Below are 21,480 nucleotides of genomic sequence, written 5' to 3' on the forward strand. Positions count from 1 at the left end.
GCTTCTGTGAACGAAAACTCACTCTACTGGGAAAATGTCCTCCGGGGTGTGCCCGTGAGTCGGGGCCAGAGCCGGGTCAGCCCGGCGGGGGATGCTCGGCGCGGCCCGGCGAGGGTCAGGGCCGGGGGGCGGGCGGGCAGGTGGCGGCGGGCGGGGCGAGCGCGGCACCGCCCCCGGGCCCCATTGGCGCGGGCGGTGGGGGCCGCGCCGCGCCGCCCCCCGCACACAAGTGTGAGCGCCCGGCGGTGGCGGCAGGGCTGTGCTGGGGGCATGCAGAGCTGCGGGCGCTGGTGGGGGCGGCTGGCGGCCCGCGGGGCGCCGCACCTGTGGGCGGCGGCGGGGCAGCGGCGCTGGGGCGGCGGGGAGGCGGCGCGGTGCATCGAGCAGCTCCTGCCGCGGCACGATGACTTCTCCCGGCGGCACATCGGGCCCCGGGAAGAGGAGAAGCGGGAGATGCTGCGAACCGTCGGGGTGCAGGTAGGCGCCGTGCGTGGCGGGAGCTCCGCGGCCGGACCCTCCCGGTGAGGGCTGTGCCTCCCCGCGGGAGCTAACCAGTGCATGCGGGCGCTTCTTCCAGAGCGTCGAGGAGCTGATGGACAAAACCATCCCGGCCAGCATCCGCCTCCGGAGGCCGCTGAGGATGGATGACCACGTCTGTAAGTGACCGCATGGCCCGGGGTGCTCCTGGACTCCCCGCGCCCTCCCGCGGCCCCTTCCGGTCGCCAGCGCCCGTGGGGGGTGGGGGGGACTTGGGGTGCGCACCCCCTGCCCCAGTGTCCCCGCTGACACGTGTAGCGGTCTGATCTTACCGCCCAAGTTAGAAGTGCAGGGTAAGACTTAAATAAGCGTAGCGACACAATCACCGACACTTCATTCTTCTCCGACCAACTCCGTAGAGTAATTTGGCTCCTGCGTTTATTGGTCTCCTCTCGGAAATCGGTAGGAAAATATGTGTAGCAGACAGGGACTTCTCGAAAACCCGGTTTGGAGCTCAAGTGCTTCATTGACTTCACTTTGTCCGAAGAGCCTAATGTGAAGGGAAAAGTACGACTAAAAATCGTCCCCTTAGTGTGAACTGTAGCTTCAAATGGGCCACTACCTTTTGGTGGTTCTTATGTATCTGCAGTATTTCTTTGTTATTTCTCCTCCCCGATCCCCCACCAATATTATCTTGCATATTTTCATAACATGTAAAGTCTTTGTCTCCATATTATGGATACACAGTAAACTAATGGCCAGAATTTTAAATCTGTCTCATTGAGTGTTACGGGTAAACTGCAGGAATACTAAACATCTGAGTCAGCTATTGTGTCAGTACAGTAGTTCAGCAAATTGCTGTAGGAAACTTGATGTGATTTCATGAAGTTTTAGATATAAATGTTTTTAAGAGTTAGCAAGCACAGTACAAAATTTTTGCCTGCATAACTGCATTTTTGAGCGAAATCTGTGAACATGATGCTGGAAGTCCTGTAAGTGAAAGAAACACTTAAAAATTCCCAATGCTAAACAATTACACTAAAACTAACAAAGCTCAATGGGCATTCAGATGTGTGTCCAGTTACATCAGTATTAACTTCATTTTTGTGTCGCAATCCTTTGCCTGGTTTGTAGAAAGCTTGATTCCTCTTGCTGGCATTTTCTCATTGCTCATCTGTGTGCTGTAATTTGAATGTAAACTTCAGGCCTGCAGCTCCGGTGAGATTCCTGGCCAGTTCAATCTGGTTACTCTGAGATGACATCACACATGAGAGGCAGCACCACAATGAACAGCAAGGAAAACTAGACCCTGAAAAGACAGATTCTAGCCAGGAGGTATACAACAGGGAATAATAGTTTCTACCTCTAAAATTTTTTATTAGTATAATGGTATTTTAGTATTTCATAACTTTCTATCTTATTAAAATGGGGAGAGGCTGTGTAGAGAAGTAGAATTTAGCAGCCTTCTTGTGTCTGTATAACTGCTGAAAGTACTGCTTGGCATATTTCCTTATGGTTAATGTGTTTTAATCAAGGTACTCCCTGACAAAGAAGTGATTTTCACTGACCTCAAAGAAAACTTTTTAGGTTACTATATTTTTTGGTCAGTAGAAGGGGTGAAATGCAATTTGTCACTAATAATTATGTCTTAGAAGCCCTTCCAATTTTTTTAATCATTAGTTTTTATTATTAATTAATATGATACTCTTACAAAATTTTACTTCACCAAAACATATATAAAAGTAATACAGAATAGTGGGCACAAAAATATTTATACATTATTGAAAACTAAACTGGTGACATCAGCCTAAGTCACAATCTTGATGCAGTGCTCAAATGCTGATTTTCTTAGTATTTTTGAGTGTATGTCTCCTACACAGTGGTGCATTAGTTGATGCCCTTTTGTAGGCAAGTTCTCACAGTGTAACAGGACCTTATTAGTTAACAGTGTTTTTAGTTCACTGGCATTTGCTCCACTTGCTATGCTGTTCTTGTTCCCTTAGAGTAAACTTTGAAAGAATGTGACTGTGATGCAAAGTCTCACATTGCGCAGCATGCTACAGTGAGTTTTCAAAAGAGATGCTTGCATGAGGTACAGAAAACTGTATACAACTTTTCTTTTGCAGCCAGTGTGCTGGACTATCTATTATAATTTAATGTGTAGTTGTTTGTCGCTAGTTTTCCCCTTAACTGGTAGCAGAAAATTCCACAGCTTTTAAAAGAAAAGTTTAAAGCCTCAGCTTAAAATTGTGCAGCATCACATTGAACATCTTGTACCCAGGACACTGTAATCTGAGTGAAGCTTGCTTCCTCTTTAATGTACTGTTAGAACACTTTCCAATCACCAGGATGGTATTTCTTATGTAAGGATGGGGCATTATTTCTCTATCATATACGTTTTACTAAAGGGAATTAGCAAAATTGAGCAGTGTCATGAAAATTTTAATTTAAACATTTGTTTTTATTTGCATGAATGCTCTCACACATGGAAAGAGAGAACAGAACAAGGCAATGCAAAACACATTATTCAATGAGCTTCAGCATTTATAAAATTTATATTACAAATACAGCAATTTCCACTTGTCTTTATAACTCAAAAATGTAATCCTAGAGATCCCACAAATTTGAGTGCAGCTGAACAAATGAGCTGTGCTAGAGCTACTCCTTTATAGTAACAAACACATCTGAGCTAACATTGAAGTCTCATTGAAGTCAATCCTTACAGATAGAATTAGACATGCAGTTCAAGAAAACCACACACCCACCATAAAATGCATGTCTGTGTATCATGGTCTCTGCAATTATAGTTGGATGTTTTGGAAAGCTTTCATAGCTGTAGACCTCATCTCAGGTGTGTATAGTTGATGTGTACATTTGATATATAATCTTCAAATTTTGATTCAGTGCGTGTCACTAGAAAAGATCACATTATAGATCCTTCCATTGATAATCTCACAAGTTGTCTAAAAGAGGGCAAATTAATCAAGTGTCTGAATGCAATACCAGTAAAGAAAAGAAAAAAGAGGCTCCTGTGGATGTAGCTTGTGTTAAAGAGCTTGTTTATATGGCATTGCATATTCCACTGATGATAAATTAAATCTCTGATTACAGTAGAAGCACACTGTTTTTGTACCTGTGTTCCCTCCTAGACATTTTAGCACAGACCTACTCTTCAGTGGAAGAATGAAGCTTCATTACTTCCCTGAAGGACATAACATATATATAGAGAGAAAATTTTTAACCTTACTTACCTGGACATTTCCTGAGGGCAGGAAGGCTCTGCAGAGGGATCTGGACAGGCTGGATCATGGGCTGAGGCCAGTGGTGTGAGGTTCAACAAGGCCCAGTGCTGGGTCCTGCCCTGGGGTCACAACAACCCCAGGCAGTGCCACAGGCTGGGGCAGAGTGGCTGCAGAGCTGCCCACAGGAAAAGGCCCTGGGGGTGCTGGTGACTGAACATGAGCCAGCAGTGCCCAGGTGGCCAAGAGGGCCAATGGCATCCTGGCCTGTACCAGCAATAGTGTGGCCAGCAGGAGCAGGGCAGGGATTGTCCCCTTGTACTTAGCACTCAAGTTGTGAGGCCACAACTTGAATCATATGTTGTTTTGGTCCCCTCACTACAAGAAAGGCGAGGTGCTGGTGAGTGTCCAGAGAAAGTCTACAAAGCCAGTGAAGGGTCTGGAGCACAAGTCCTGTGAGGAGCAGTTGAGGGAGCTGGGGTTGTTCAGGCTGGAGGAAAGGAGGCTCAGGGGCACATTATCGCTCTCTGCAACTGCCTGGCAGAAGGGTATAGCCAGGTGAGGTTTGGCCTCTTCTCCCAGCTAAGAAGTGACACGATTAGAGGAAATGGCCTCAAGCTGTGCCAGGGGAGGTTCAGGTTGGACATCAGTAAAAATTTCTCCTCTGAAAGAGTGGTCACGCATGGGAATGGACTGTGCAGGGAGGAACCATTCCTGGAGGTATTCAAGGAACAACTGGATGTGGCATGTAGTGCCATGGTTTATGTGACAGGGTGGTAATCAGTCAGAGGTTGGAGTTGATGATCTTGGAGGTGTCTTTCGACCTAATTGATTCCATGATCTGTCTTTCTTAAGTAAGAATGACTAGTTATTCTGCTAAATGCCAAGCTTTGATGGCACAAGTGCATCTACACTCAAAATGCTTTTTCAATAATTATTAGTGTTATCTGTATTGGCAGATTTTTTTTCTTGTACTGCCATTGTCAGTGATAGAGGAGAGAAGGACTGTAGGTTGTGCTAAGAGGTTTCTGAAATAAAATCCTTTCTTTGGTATGAAAAATGACATCAATAGCTAAATTTTGGAAAAAAAAAAGCCATTTTAAAAGTGTCTCTTGCCATGAGCCCACTGAATTCCAGTAGAAGTGAAATAGCAAAATGTCTGATTTCAGCTAACAGTAAATTTCAGTCCTGTACCTCAACTAATTGTGGAAGATGGGCTTTTTTACAGTCAGATTTTTCTGCAGAGACAGTTAAGGAGAAACTTAATTTTGGCATGTAACTTCTGTTCAGTCAATCTTTACAACAAGGCTAGACATCTGTTTGATTCTTAATTGGGATCAGCTGGTATTACAAAGCTTTATTCCCAGGGTTACAGTAAATAAAACTGAACTTAATAAGCTTTTCTTTAGGTATTGAAGGTGCTTTATGCACACGTTGTGATTGACCCATTTGAAGTAAAGAACATATCTTAGATGAGTAATCCTCTATATTTTATCCCTACAAACCTACTGTCTATGTCAGTCATAGTTGTCCCTACAGTGCTGCTATGGTATGTCCATCTTTATATGAAATGGATAGGTCTTGTGCATATGTTTGTATTTCTGATTTTTAGTTCAGGATTTGAATTTTTTAAAAGGTTGAATTAAAAATTACTTCTGCAAACTCCACCAGTTTTTTTTTTTTTTCTCAAACATTCCCAGGTACATTCTCAAATTATAGAATTTATCAACACTAGTTCCTAAAATCTTAAGAATGCAATCGGGTCTCCAGTCTAAATGTTGTTAGAAGCAATACTGTTCAGAAGCAGTTACAGTGTAATGAAGAGTGTATTTGTGTCTACAAATTAGCAGGTCTTTTTGCAGTGAATCTTCTTTAATAGGATTTTATATTTTAAATTACAGTTAAAAATTAATTCTGGGTGAATTTATAATCGTCTCCTAATGTCAGACAGATTTTTAGAGCTAGTTTAGTCATTTCAGGTTCCCTGCTGCAGGTGTCCAGGCGGTATGACTCACATGCCTGTGGCAGGGGGTAGTTGTTACCCTCTGGAGTGTTGCCACACATAGTGCAGAATCTGTATTAACACCCAGGGCACTTTGCTCCTTACGCACTTTCAGGCTGCTGCTCTTTCTTTCACAGGCAGTAGCCCTTGTGGGCCAAAAAGGGAAAGACATCTTGTTTTACTCAGCCTGCCCCTGCTTTCAGCTCCTGGCAGCATCAGGTTGTGTGCAGCACCCAGGCTGGCTGGGTGAGCACAGGTAGCCTGAGTGAAAGGAGCGGGGGGGCAGGGCACCATGGCTTTCTGCCCATATCTTGAAGTTATGGACACAGCACCTGGAACATGCACTTTCCTTGTGCTGTCCTATGGCATTATTACTATGTGCTTGACAGTGCTTTGGAACTATTTTTCTTCAATATAATCTGTTTTTTGGGGGTTTTTAAAAAGATATTGAATTAAATAATTAAGGAAAATAAATTAATCCCGCTTTTATCAGCAGTTCTAAAGATCTTGCTTCCTTGATCTCAGAGGCTAGATAATTTTTAAGATCTGATATAAAGTGAATAAAAATATATCAGATAAATAGTAACTTTCTTTTTGTATTGCATGGTTAAAGTTGTATAACTTGAACTGCTCCTTTTGTATTTTCTTCACTTTCCTTCTCTATTGCCATATTTTGCAGGTATCTCACAAGTTCAAGGCAACTCTACTGTGCTAACTACAAAAACACTAGCAAAAATAACAGTATATCATTTTGTGATCTGATAATTCAGTCCCTCTTACTATTTTTGTGATAAATTCTGCCGTTGCTATCTGTAGATGTAGCAATCTGGAACTGTCCTTGCAGAACCTCTCAGACCCTCAGTAAGTTTTCTCCAGTTACAAGAAAGGAATACAGCAAAAGCAGTGGACATAATTCTGAGTACTGTCTTTGATAGCAATTTCTAATGAGTTGATGAGGGGAATAAAGATCAACTGCAGTAAATTAGCCTGCAATTTTTTTGCTGATTTTTTTTTTGCAGGTTTTTAAAGAATGTTTATTGTACACCAAATAAAATTAGTCTATAATAAAGCCATTTCAATCACTTTTTCTTAGAACACTGGAAACAAACAGCTGAGTGTGACAGTGGCCGGAGACCAACCATTACTTAAATATAGTGAATTTTTCTTTCTGTTTATTTTTCTCACTTTGCATATTTGTTCTTAATCTCATTGCTGGAAGAATTAAGAAGAAATTAGTAACACAACAGACAATATTTCAAGCTGTGTTTTTTGAACTACATAGTTAAAATTTTTAGGAATCCCATATGTTTTAGTTTTAAAGAAATTAATAAATACTTAGAATAATACATTTCCACTACATATGCTCCAAGTTACTTTATACAGCAGAAAATTCTGCTATTTTCAGAGTTTGGTGACAGTCTTGGGGACAAAACTGGAAATGTAGCAACTTCATTATGAATTTAAAAATTATTTTTTAAGCATACATAAGATCACTCTTGTGTTTCACATTAATCTGCCTTTGTATTAGTGTTAGTTATTTACTGAATTATCAATAAAAAGTTAGGCCCCTTTCACAAATAACATTATGGGAAAACACTGTTGAAACCTAGGCTTGACAGAGTGGGAAATAAGGCTACTGACGGAGACACAGACCCAGCTCAGTCTCTAGCCCCTGCCCAAAGCTTTGCTGTGGGGTCAGAGCAGATTGCTCAGGGCTTCACCCAGTCAGAGCATGAAACCTCAAAAGGTGGAGTCCCTGCTCCACTGCTGGACTGTCCTCCTGGGCCCAGCTTTCCTTATCTCCAGCCTGAGCCTCAGACCCTCCTGCTATGCATACAGTGCTTTTAAGAGCCTGGCTGCACCTCCTCCATCCCCTCCTGTGGTGCTGGAGGTACTGGTAAGCATGGTTTATTTCATTGCCTTGCTCTCTGGTCTCTGGACTCCAGCTTCTGTATTAACTTCTCTCACCATTACCTGCATCACTCTTACTTGAATTCAGAACCCTATCAGTGTAAAGTAAACACTGAATTAATGAAATCTTCATGGATTTATGTTTGGTCATAGGTAAGCCAGCCTAATAGGTAAAATCAGGGGTTATTAACTTCCTGTATTCAGGACTGCAGATATATTTATTTATATTTATGAAAGATATTTATATCTTCCTAAAGACATACTGTGATGAAGTACTTCCAGTCAGTAGAAGGCAAAGGGTAAGGAGTCTTTATCCCTGATGTCTTCAAATAGACATATTAAATGTGGGACATATATTTTGAGCTGTACTGCTGCCATTGCCCTTATAGTGACCAAAGGAGCAGGGAAGTAAGGTGAAACAGGAGTGGAAGGAGTATGCCCTCCAGTATTTTGCCACCCTGCTTAAAATTAACTGTGTAACTGTCTTCACAGGTAGCTCATTAAAATGTGATAATTAAAAATATATTCAGTCTTGGAACCTCTCAGTGTAGGTATGCTAGATGGGGTGTGGTTATACTCTTAAGCATAATCTCTACCTAAGCTGCTTGCAGCCTCACTAGGCTTTGGCTTTGTGCCTTCAATCAGTTTAGAAGCAGGTTTATTTCCGAGATCCCCAGCACAAGCTAAGTGGCTGCATGTAGTTGTTGTTAGCCACAATTGCAGAGAAATAACTCAAGAAGAAAAGTCCAGCTGAACAAACAAAGAAATGTTATCTGTCACATTGTGCAGTATTTCTGGTATGTGTTTACTGCAGAAATTGCACTCAGTGCATTTTCTTGTGTGATATTGAGCTAGCAGCTTCTGCCTTCAACTGCAATTTGGAATTAAGCAAGGAAATTTGTTACCATTTCCAAGAAATCATTGATGTTTGAATTATGCAAGAGTACAAGCCTCTGCCTGAAATTGCAATCAAACTCTCTTTCATCAAGCTTTTTGCAAGTGGTAGAGGAAGGTCTCTACAATGTTAAAGCTCACGTAAGCAACTGCCTCTCTCTTACTAAAAACTCTGTGGGAAGAGTTCTAGGCAATGGAGTTTTTCGCTACACTTTAGAAAATTTGCCCTGGACATTGCCGAGTTCAAACCTAATAAGCATATAACAAGTTTCCAGAAAAAAAATTGCAGTTTACTGAAACTAAGAAATCAGGCTTCATACATTATATCTAATGGTAACACTGAGTAAAAGGCAGAGAAGAAATGAACTTTGAAACGAGAACTGAACATTAGAAAAAAATCTCTGTGAAAGGTGTAATGTGACTGTGGAATAAATTAATTGAAAACCTGGAGATTTTTGAAAAAAAAAATCTTTATGCAAGAAATGCAATAATAGCAACTTGAGTAAAAAGAAAAAAAAAAAACAAGTTTTGAAATCAGAGCTGAAGTTCTAATATCCTTTTTTGTGCTTGCTCTAGAAATTAATTCAAAACCTAGATAATTATTTGCCACCACATTCTCGAAAATTAACTATTCTGACTTGATATCTCTTGCTGGAGTAACTTACAGAGCGAAAATAGATTTTGAGACATCCAGGCCTGAGGTATTCTAATTCTGTGATTTGTGGCATTATATTAAAAGTGATATCTTCAAGTTGTGCAGAGGGAACAGGACTTGGCATAACTGTCCCATTTCAGCAAACTCTGAGGTCAGATTTGGGGGAAGAATTAAAAAATATCTACTCCCCTCACCCAGGAGGATTGGTGTCTAGTTCTACCCAGGTCTGTTAGGTTGGGATGACCTATCTGTCTGTGTGATCTTAAGACAGTCTACTGACCATCCTTTTGCATCTTCAGCTACTAATATATCTTTAAAATACAACTCTTTGGCAGATGTTTGTAGCATTATTCATTGACTGCAAGGAATGGGTTGACTCAGTGTGATTTTTGCACCACTTTCAGGACACTGAGAAGCAAGACCAAAGAGTAAACTATGGTTGGGGGAGAGAGGGAATGCAAATGCTTTCATTCTGTATACTTCAAAACCATTCTTTTATGATGTCTTCAAACTAGATTGGTAGACTCATTTGAAAGTTAATCTCATTTGGAATGTTTTAACTAGAAATACTCTTATGAACTTTTTTTTTTAATAAACTGGTGAAGCATGCTAAAATTGAATTAAAGGAACTGTTCTGTTTTATCAGCAATTTAGGGAAAATGTGAGGAAATAAAGTTCTATGATACTAAGAAATTATTCCTGGGTGCTTGGTGTAAGCCCACTTTGTACAAATATGACTCAGATAGAAACTCTAAATGACAGCTGTGGATGGCAATGGCCTTAACCAATGTAGATTCTGAACGATTCGGCTAATAGAAAATGTCTCCTGAGGTTCTTTTTAATGCATGTGCAAGATGGGTCTCTTATGGGTTGAATGTACATTGTATTAGCACAAAAATAGCTCCTTCTGCCTACAGCTGTTTCTCTCACTATTCTTTCCATATGCTTTGGATCCCTGTTATTATTCAGGTGTTGCATTTTCAAAATTCTGGCAGAATTTAACTTTCCCTAGACTATTTTACCAGGTTACTACTTTATCTTTGCTGGTTTTGACTTGCATTTTATTCTGCTACTGTTTGTACTTGCCCAACAATGTTGGTTTTTTTTTTTTCTTTACACTGGGGGAGAAGACATTTCAGTTAAAAAAACTGTTACTGTTACATGTAGCTGTAGCATTCTGACATATAATCTTTCCAATTAGGTGAAAATGAAATCCTCGAAACTCTATACAATATTGCAAGGAAGAACAAGATATGGCGGTCCTATATAGGTATGGGTTATTATAACTGCTCAGTGCCTCAGCCCATCACGCGCAACTTGTTGGAGAATGCAGGATGGTAATGTACCACATTTTATTGTTAAATGTATATGTATAAGTAGACTTGTCCCACAAACTTATTTTTTTACTAAGGCTTTCATATATTTCGTAATAACGTGTATCCTACTGTGTAGGAACTGTGTTGTTCATGCTAAAGCTTGAAATTTACTTTAGAAGATGCTTTTTTCTGTAAAGTATGCCACTAGTTTTATGACTTCTATTTACAGCTCCTATATATTATGAACTAATACAAGATTACTTGTTTGCTTTAAGTAAGTATACAGACTTACCTCCTAAACAAAAGTAATTCTTTCCTCACTCTTGCCTAAATTAAAAACAGCTCCTTCCTCCACTGGTGTACGCAATTTGGGTGGAGGTTGTTAAATACTACGCAATACTATGATCATGGTTTTCTGATGAGGAAGTAAAAAACTTCTAAGGAAATAGAAAATTCTAAAGTCTGTTCTCTTAGTATTTCTTTCTTGGTTTTATTTTTTTTTTTAAACCAGAGACCTTCAAGGGTTTGAATGTTTATCCTTAAAGTGAGTTCTTGTCTTGTCTGATCAAATAATTCTTTTGTGAAAGAATTGGCAGTGACACTGAACTATCATAATAAGATTATTCATTTATGAAAAGGCTGAGAATATTGTACTTGATTCTGATCATCCAGTTGACAATTTGGTTTCTAAAGAATTGTAACTCACAAATGATGCAACAGGAAAAGCTAAATTTCATGTGGACTCTCACTTTCCAGCAGCCTGAATGTCACCCTGTATTTTCTAATTTAGGTTACAATGAGTTACTTTGCTTTAATTACTTTATTACTGAGTAATTTTTATTTTAGTAAAATCAGTATTTAAAGGTTTTATATATATTTTAAAAAGCCCAAACAACAAAAAACCCTACAGCCGACCAAAGGATCATATTACTCAATGCAAAAAGTCATTGTTACTTAGATGTTATGTGTTTTTAATACTTCGTGTTGCCGTGAATGGGTTTACATATCTGTAGACCTCTAAGTCTTATTTATTTTTAGATTTGTTGGTTCTATTTGCCATCACTAGTGGCAAAGTTGCAGTGTTTGAAGTCAAGGAATGTATCAAATACATCTATGCAAAGATTTATTTGGCCTTATTCTTGTTCACTTTTTGCAACATATGCAATCTAAATATTTCAGTACAGTACCAGGAAACAAATTATTGGTTGATAGAAGCAAAGACAAGAACAGCTAGAAAGTAAGTGGAACAAAATGAACTGCAGACTTTTCAATCCTAGTAAGTTATATAGTGTTAATGAAACAACTGAGAGAGTTTATCCAGAAATCTGATCTTGCACTGTCCAGTAAAGTCAAACTAGATGGCTAAAAGCTAAACTATTAGATGACTGAAGTGAAGGCTAAAATGTTTGCTGGAGAGAAAGTATATATGTGTGTGTGCATGTGTGCTAAAACAACTATGCAGGCTTTATGGAAGCTGTTTAAGAAATTAGACTTCTTATTTCTCCTGAGTGTGTAACATTTTCCATGCTGACACACTTCACATTGTAGCTCCAAGGGAAATAGTAGAAGCTCAGGCTTATTGCTTCTGATTATTGTCTTCCTTACATAACTTGTATTTGCTTTGCTTGGCATTTGTTAGAGCAACCAGAAGTCTCCCAAAGTTCAACTTACTTGATTCCTTTGCCCCCAGACATTAAATGCGTAAGAATACAAACATGGTACCAAGGATGCCTGCAGTCTTCACATCACTAGTGTAAATTATTAAACTTGTTAGTTAATAACACAGAATGTAATGAAAGCATTGCACTCTGAAAATAGCTACATACTGTGCAAGAATTACTTTTAGAGTGTTTGCTTTTAAATTAGTTTAAAAAGTCACCATGTAGTATAGATTGAGGCAGAACACAGAATGCAGACTAAAGACAGATATTTTATTTTAAGAACTTGTAGAGAAGTAGAATGAATTAAAATATGTAGGTAAAAATGCCAAAAAACCCTTTTAATAGGAGTATTTAATTAAGTGTGCTTATGTTATAAGGGGTGCTTTTATTTGTGGAACTGTTAAGCTTCATAGTATTTTGTGGCAGTACTGGAATTCAAGATTTCTTGGTTGATTTTTTTCCATCTTTCTGAAATGGATTTGTTTTAGTTCAACTGTGTTGACCATTCCAAACCATAACATCAAAATCATAAGGCTTCATTATTTTGTTTTGTAATATAGTGTACTTTCCCAGCTATGTGGAACAGGAATTCTCTAATGCATTTCAATTAATCACAATGTTTTAATTCTTGTTAGTCTAATTCTAGTTCCTTCTGCAAATTAAAATACAAGAAATGGCCCTTAGGTGAAATAAAATGAGAAAGCAGAGTTGTAAAACTTTAGGTACAGAGAAATTGTCTACTGATCAAATGCAAAGGCATTTGGAATAATTCTTTTTAGTGGTAATAATTCTTTCTTTTCTTCTTGGTGAGAACTGAGTGGGCAGGGGGACCATAGAGAAAAGAAATTTTAATACTACCAGACTGAAAATTTATCTGGCAAACTGAACACTGGGTTTAGCTGCTGTGGAGAAAAAAAAGCCCTATTATTGGGACTAGCAAGGCTACATGCAGTCTAGGACATAATCTCACTTGTGAACTCTGCAGTCATATGATGATAATTAGTTTAGCGCTAGAACTGGCCAAAAGGAAAAAAAAACTACAGGTTTTGGGAAAATCATCAATATTTATGTACTCTATACATAGGTATTGCTTTCTGTTACTGTACTGAATAGTGTATGTGAATAATTCAAGCAGATGTTTCATTTAATTAGACAGTTAATACATTAGCATTATATTTTACACTTTGAGTTCACATATTGAATATGCCCTTCTAGCTTTTGCATTCTCTTCAGACTTTTTCCTACTTGTTTTTAAAAGATCTTTGGTTTTTACCTTCTACTGACTTTACATGACTTGAGCTTCCAAATACTGGAGTCTTTCTGAAAGTTTATATCTTCACTTCATTTTTCAAAAGTCTAAGACTTGCTACTGCCCTTTTAGCAAAAATCTGCTGTTTTCTTCCATCACTAGAAAACAGAGTCCACAAGTGTTCGCACTTACCATTTGTTTCTGGCTGCTACTCTAAATTCAATCTGTTGTAAAGTCTGTCCTGAACTACTGTGTAATCTAGTGCCCAAATTTCCAGCAGAGAGGAGAGTCTGACCTCTGGTTTTGCCTTTCATCCCTGGACCACGCTGCTTTGTTTTCTGGGCTGTTAAAATAGTGCATGTCCCTGAGATTCTTGCATTTTTTAAGGAGTTGCTTATATTGCACTACTGCTTTGTTCACCAAATGACACCAGATAAAACGTACATCAGTCTGACTTCCTTCCACTAATATATATGGAAACTGTCATTTCACAAGGAATTGCATACTTCTGAGCATGATTCTGTGAAATGTCAAGTGCTTTTCTTCTTAAAAGGGTGGAGAAGACTTGATAAATAAAGGTCTTCAGAAACAGTATTGAAAAAATGTGTCAATATCTAGATATGATTGAACAAAACATTCTCCTTTGAATATTGTGACTTGATTTAATTCTTCCACACTCAACGTCTATTTACTCTGTGCTTCTCCATAATGCCTTCACATCTCTGTATTAAAAGTAATTTCTCTTTTCAAAATGGAGAAACAGAATTCTTGTCCTGAAAAAGTTAACACCAGAAGGTAAAAATTACAATGTTTAAAGATAACTGTATTCTGACAAATTTCCATATTAATGAATTACAGTTTTCTATTTATTTTTTCTGTGACACAGTTCAGGTATACATTGCCATAACTTTGTTACATATTTATTTTCTTAGACCCAAACTCAGAACTTTTTTCCTATAGGGTTACCCAGTATACTCCTTACCAGCCAGAGGTGTCCCAGGGCAGGCTGGAGAGCCTCCTAAATTACCAGACTATGGTGTGTGATATCACAGGAATGGATGTGGCTAACGCGTCTTTGCTGGATGAAGGGACAGCTGCTGCAGAAGCCATGCAATTATGTCACAGGTACTCTGTTTAAAAGTGTGGTTAAATCACAGCAGGAAGTAATTTTGAAATTTGAAGGCATCTACCCCTATCTAAGCAATGGATTAAAGTTGAGTGTGGCCTTCTTACTGTGAGCAGTTCACTAAACAACTGGAATCCATGTTGCCATGCCCCCAGAGAAATTCCTAGTGTTGATGTAAATGTTTAACTCAGACATTTAAGGCCTTCAGAAAACTAAGGACATAGGAGACATTCTAGAGGAAGGAAGACTCACCCTTGTTGGAGGAAGGTTGGGCTAGAAAACGCTTAAGCAAACTAGACCTACACAGGTCCTGATGTGCCACACCCGTGGCTGCTGAGGGAGCTTCCCGATACCAATACGAGGCCACCTTTGTGTCTGAACAACCACAGTGACTGGGACAGGTGCCTAGCAGTGGAGCAAAGCAAATGACACTCCTGTCTCCAGGAAGGGAGGAATGAATATGCAGGGAGATCCCTCAGTGATGATGGAACTGCTAGCCCTGGAAACCATTTCCAGACATGTAAAGGACAGGAAGGGGAGGGATAAGGAGTCACAAGCATGACAGGGGGAGATTATGTTTGACCAACCTGATGACTTTCTACAGTTGAGGACTGGCTTGGGAGGGAGGGGAGGGCAGTGGGTCTCCCTTAAATCTCCACAGAGAAACCAAAAATTATGGGCTGGATGAGGTGGGAGAGAGATAGATGGAAAACTGAATGTCAGCCCAGGGTATGCTTGTCAGTGACATGAACTTTAGGTGGAGGACAGTTATAAGCCAGGGGCAACATGGGTCCAATTCATGATCTGCATGATGGGGCAGACTGTGTCCTCAGCAAACAGATGATGCAGAACTTGGAGGGTCAGATGATGGACCAGTGAGTCATGGTGCGTTCCAGAGGGACTTGGACAGGCTGGAGAAAATGTTGACAGGAACCTTGTGATGGTCAACAAGGGGAACTGCAAAGTCCTGCAGCTGGAGGAGAAGCAACCCCTGGCATATGGGGTACATGACGGTGTCTGGCAGGCTGGAAAGCAGCTTTTCTGAAAAAGCCTTTGGGGGTATGGGTGACACCAGATTGAACACAATCCAGCAGTGTGTACTTACTTGTGGCCAATAGACAATCTTCTGGGCTGCGCTGGAAGGAGGAGTTCTACCAGGACTCCAGGGAGGGATCCCTCCCTCTCACCCTTATGAGTCCCCATCCTACAGTGCTATGCCCACCTCCCCTGTACAACAGAGACATGGACATACTGGAAAGAGTCTATTTGCCCCACCTAGGATACCAGCCCAGGTACTGGCAGACACACACCTGCTGCCACTGATACCACCACAGACACAAGGGCCCCTATTGGCTGATGTGCTGCTCCAGTTGCTGGCACTCACTCCATTCCACTCCCTCCAGTCATTTCCATTGCTGCACTATGGAAATGTGGATCCTTTGTGTCCTGACTCCAGTGGCACTCGCACACACACACATACACACACAGAGAACATGGAGTCCCCTTACCCGTGAAAGGAATCAGAAAAGCATTTAACAAGAAGAGAGGACAGACTTCACTAGTTAGGTGCAAGAACTTCAGCAACCAACTATTTATATGTGTCCCCTTACTCCCCTATTTTGCTACAATTATTGCCCACAGAATCACTTAACTGTATTCTTTTCCTCCTAAACATGTCATAGTAAGACGTGTTTGCGATCCCCAAATGCTTTTCTCATGCATCCCATAATGTCTACTTGCCAAGTGAGGGGAGGCACCTAGACGGTCTGCCTGTTTGTATTAATTAATGAACTGGAGTTCTCACCTGCCTGATGGACTCTTTGCTCCTCTGCACTTGTGGAGATGGGTCTCTGTTGGGCTGATTTTCCCTGAGAAACACCTGGGAGCAGCAGGGACAGGCTGTTATCTGGGCTCCCCCACCTGCCATTGCCTCCCTCTGGGGGATGTACAGGACCTTTTATCACATAATCTAATGGACTGTGGCCTGAGTCTCTTGCGGCCGTGAAAGTTGAAGATGTGCATTATCGTTTTTCCATCAGTGATTAAATTAAGCTTTAAAAAAGTGTGGAATATATAATTCTAAGTTGCTAAAAGTGAAACTCTTATTGGTATATCCAAATCTATTTTTGTGGATGCCTGTTGTAGCGCCATGTGAAAGGGATTTGCAAATCAAATGAAGTATGAGAAATTCTTGAAGGTCACTGCAGAACTGTGTATCAGGAAGGTGATTTGCAATCATAGTTCTGTATGTGTAAAAATAATTTTCTAACTACTCACTAGTTCAAAGCCTCAGTGTGACATAAAATTCTGCTTAGCAGAGAAAACTAGGGAATTGTCTTACCAGAACCATAGAATGGTTTGGGTTGGAAGGGACCTTAAAGATCACCTAGTTCTATCCCCAGTGCTGTGAATAGGGACCCATCTTCTTCATCTCCCTTTACCTACTTGAATGGCTCATTTTTTTTTTTTATCCAGGGCAACATTGAAAAATCTGTATTAAAGGTCACAGCTGTATTCCTTTAAAAGAGTGTGTCTGGAGCCATTCCCATGGCTTTTGAAATTAGCTCCCTGTTTTGTTTCATAATCTATTTTAATTTTTGTCATGTATGATTCTCATTTGAGGGTCTGAAATGAACTTTCTTAATGTAAATGTGCCAGAAATGTCATTCAATCTTACACTTAATCTGGTTATAATAACCAATATTTTCAACTGCCTTTTTACATAGGAAAACTAATTTCTTAAAAATAAGCTAATTTATTTCCATGGAAAAGAATATATTATACACATACTATTGATGTGTAAACCTTCTTTTTCTTTTTTTTTAACAGACACAACAAAAGGAGAAAGTTCTATGTAGATGCCCGATGCCACCCTCAAACTATAGCAGTGGTCCAAACTAGAGCAAAGTAATGTTTTCCTCCATTTTCCACCCTATCTTTTCCCTTACACGGAATCCTTTTCCGTCTCTGTCTTGTTGCCATATACCTAACATTTCTGGCCTGTGCTTTCTTTGCAAAAGCAGAAGTCTGTTATTATTTGGCATTTCTTCTAATTCAAATAGAACTGCAAAGAAATTAAAGCTGTTTAAAAAGAGACAAAATATATAATAAAAAGAAAATATTTAAATTTTCCTTTAAATTGTTGCACAACTATATACATTTGACTGTTGAATTCAGTCTGGTCTTTTTTTTTTCTTTTACTAGGAAGCAAGTATCTTAAGCATTCTCTGTTTGCTTTGTTCTGTATTTCTAGGTGTATCTATATATGTATGTATCTATATATATATCTATGGTGATATCTCTATAGTACTATATACCATGATGTGAAATTTTCTCAGGGTTTAGTGCTGCTAAGATGTTCATCTCTCTGTATGTTAAAGAAAGAAGTCATATATGAGTCCATGAAAACATCTTATGAAGTATCACTCCAAGGTTGGAAGTGGTTTGAATATTTTACCTTCTGCATGTTTTTGTTTCCAGTTATACAGGTGTTATTACTGAGCTCAAATTACCCCATGAGATGGATTTCAGTGGAAAGGATGTCAGTGGAGTGTTATTTCAGTATCCAGATACTGAAGGGAAGATTGAAGATTTCTCTGAATTTGTTGAAAGAGCTCATCAGAATGGGGTAAATTTTACTGGTCATACAGATATCAATCTGATGCATCAAATAGCCATATTCATAGAAACTAAGTGTTAATGAAATACTATCTCAGCTACATGCAATTCATAACCATTACAAACATTGCACTTCAGCTCCATGCACATGATGTGGAATTGTTTGAAAATAAATTTTAAAACCTAGCTCCCATGTAAACACCATTCCTTTAGAAGAGAGGCTGACTGCTTTGTACATTTCTGTTCTCAGACTCTTGCCTGCTGTGCTACTGACCTTCTGGCCCTCTGTATTCTGAAGCCTCCTGGAGAGTTTGGGGTAGATGTTGTCCTGGGTAACTCCCAGAGGTTTGGCGTCCCGCTGTGCTATGGGGGACCCCATGCAGCATTCTTTGCTGTCAAGGAAAATCTAGTGAGAATGATGCCGGGCAGAATGGTGGGTGTCACAAGGTAAGGGCTCCCTCTGCCATTAAGTAAAGATTGAAGTCATAGAATCTTAGAATCTTTAAGGTCAGAAGAACCTTCAAGATCATCAAGTCCAACAATCAACCTACCACAATATTCACCACTAAACCATGTCCTCTAGTGTCATATCCACACATTTTTTGAACACTTCCAGGGATGGTGATGCTGTCACTTCCTAGGCAGCCTGTTCCAATGTTTAGAACCCTTTCTTTGAAAATATTTTACCTGATATCCTGTCTAAAGTCTCCCCTCAGGGATCCTAGCAATACATAAGAAACCATAAAAAACACCCTATGACCATCTTGTGCAGACTTTGTGAACAACAGGTGACCATGGTGTTGTACTGAGCACCCTATTTTTTTAAAAAACTGTGAGACTAAAATTTGCCTTCAGTTTTGAGGAAGCAAGCTTCAAGAATTCCATTTGTGTGGAACTGTCTATAGTTCTTGTGGTATTGTGGAATGAAGAGATAACCAAAAGCAGGGTGGATTCATTGTGATGGTAGGAGGCTTTGCAAGCTAACTTACTCCACATATTCTGTACTGACTTTTTCTTTGTCATCCAATCTTATAAAACATAAATGGAAAGAAGTAGAAAATTCAGTGAACCTCCAAAATAATCTAGACAGAACTTCATCTCGTTCAAATTATAGTTATGCTTAAACAAAGCAGAGAAATAGTGTGCAAAATCAGCTTCTAATAGTTGCTGGTGGTGATGTACTGTGGATTTTGATATACTGTGTATTTTGTCAAACTAGTAATAATTGAAATGCAAAGTAATTGTCACAGGAAGACAACATACCTTTGTCACAGAGGCTATCCAAAAGTAATCAAAATAACTAATTCAGAGTTATCAATAAGCTTAGGAATATTTAATTTATATTATTTTTCAGTTAAAATAGCTGCAATAATCTGTGTAATTTTAAGGAAAATAACAAATTTCCTGTAGTTTGCGTAGAATTTCATTGTGTGCTCTACCTGACCAGTCACGATATAAACAGAAATCTAGAGGCGCTTTAGTCTTGCTCTGTTTGGTATTGCATCTGTCCTGACTTACGCTTTGTTCCCTCCAACACCCTTTTGTCTCTGAGGATAGATAACTAGTTTCAGGTTAACATACATAAAGTCCTGTGTCATAAATAACTGTAATTTTAAAGTAACAGAAGCAACATTTTCACTTGTGGCTTAGAGATGCAAGTGGGAAGGATGTGTACCGGCTTGCTTTACAAACACGAGAGCAACATATCAGGAGGGATAAAGCTACCAGCAACATCTGCACAGCACAGGTAACTTACACTTTATTTTCAGGGCTAGAAAGTAACAAGTTGAACAATGAGTTACCTATACTTCAGAGAGATTTTAGTAGAAAAATGAAGGACATTAAAATATTCTGGTCTTTGTTAATTTGTTTTGAGTCCTTTGAATAATGGGATCTGCTTGAAAAGAGAGTTTTACTATCTGTTTCCTTACTGTAGTCCTGAATTCTTGCAGTGTCATGAATCTGTCTGTCTTGTAGCATAAACACCACCAAGTAGTGGTGTGTTTGTTACAAACAAGACAGAACTCTTCATAAAGTAGAAGGGAATTCCAATGGTCTGAAATTTCCAACTCAAGGCAGAAGAAATAAACTTTAAATTTGTTAAAGTAGTTAGTCAAATTGTCACAACTTACATTTTTGTCTATGTTATTTGATGCAAGAATGCTACATCTCCAAGCAATATCTTTGTAAGAAAATACCATGATTAAGTAAGTAAGTATCCAAAATATTTATCTTCAGCATACTTCCACAGACCTCCAACCAGACAGGGTCATAACTTTTTCTGCTCTTATCATTGCCTTCCTCCTGCTCTTAATGTTGTGACAGATTTTGATAAGAGATTATTATTGACACAAGTTTAATTACTTAGTATCCTGGAGATACTCAGTATTTTTTTGTATTCATCCTAAACAATGGGTACCTGTGAGACTTGCTTGACTTTAAAGTCTTTAAACATCTTTGTTGCAATAGTTGGATTTAAGTAAATGTTGATTGCTAAAACAATTACATTTCAAACAGCATTGAATAGCAGTTGGAGTTAAGTACATTTTAATTGCTAAACCAATTACATTCAAACAGCATTGAATTCATAATCAGGCCTTGCAGTTTCATAAAAGTATTTTGCCTTTCCCTCCTTTTATTTTGTAGGCAATACATGAGTAGCTATAGCATCAGTTGAGGATATGTTGTTGTCGCTCGGTGCTAAAGAAACTTTCCACTAAACTTACATGAAGTAGTCTTTGCTCAGAATAACAATGTCCTTAACTGTCCTTGGATCCTAGGCACTTCTGGCTAATATGTCAGCCATGTTTGGGATATACCATGGGTCTGATGGACTAAGGAATATTGCAAGACGAGTACACAATGCTGCTCTTATCTTGGCTGAAGGTGCGTACTTAATGTTTACAGAAACTGTTCTAAAATCCTTACCCCTGAAATAACACATCTTAAATAAACTTACAGGGCAGGGGTGTCAATCTGATGTGTGTTCTCTCAACTTGAGAGAGGCCATTTTAATACAAAATTCACAGCTGATGTGTTTTGTGTAGTTCTGGTAATGGCATCCAAGAATTAGATGTCTGTGTGATAAGATCTTGCAGGCATTGCTTCTGTTTTCTCGGGAAACAAACTAACTTCTGTTTTCTCGGGAAGTCTACAGAGTAAGTACCTAGATGCTATTTGCCAGCATCTTCTTCATTTGATGGACCATCCTAGTTTACACACAGAAATCTGTACAGAGTATAAATAACATAGCAAAAGAGGGTAATAAATTATATTAAAGCAATAGAAACATTTCTGTTAAATTGGTAGAGTGTCATACCTGCTACAAACAT

General features: G+C 39.3%; 1 protein-coding gene across 2 annotated transcripts in view; it reads left to right on the top strand.

Moving 5' to 3' along the window:
- The first annotated feature begins 270 nt into the window (after window positions 1–270).
- GLDC (glycine decarboxylase) overlaps window positions 271–21,480 on the top strand; it is a 39,259-nt gene continuing 18,049 nt past the window's right edge. For both annotated transcript variants that reach the window (XM_053932870.1, XM_053932871.1), the window contains exons 1-9: window positions 271–477; window positions 578–656; window positions 10,380–10,515; window positions 14,365–14,529; window positions 17,360–17,437; window positions 18,011–18,158; window positions 18,399–18,595; window positions 19,799–19,895; window positions 20,929–21,034. In XM_053932870.1, the coding sequence (XP_053788845.1) occupies window positions 271–477; window positions 578–656; window positions 10,380–10,515; window positions 14,365–14,529; window positions 17,360–17,437; window positions 18,011–18,158; window positions 18,399–18,595; window positions 19,799–19,895; window positions 20,929–21,034 (1,213 nt within the window). The remainder of the gene's footprint in view (window positions 478–577; window positions 657–10,379; window positions 10,516–14,364; window positions 14,530–17,359; window positions 17,438–18,010; window positions 18,159–18,398; window positions 18,596–19,798; window positions 19,896–20,928; window positions 21,035–21,480) is intronic.

The sequence above is a fragment of the Vidua chalybeata genome, chromosome Z (assembly GCF_026979565.1).
Source record: "Vidua chalybeata isolate OUT-0048 chromosome Z, bVidCha1 merged haplotype, whole genome shotgun sequence".
NCBI lineage: Eukaryota > Metazoa > Chordata > Aves > Passeriformes > Viduidae > Vidua > Vidua chalybeata.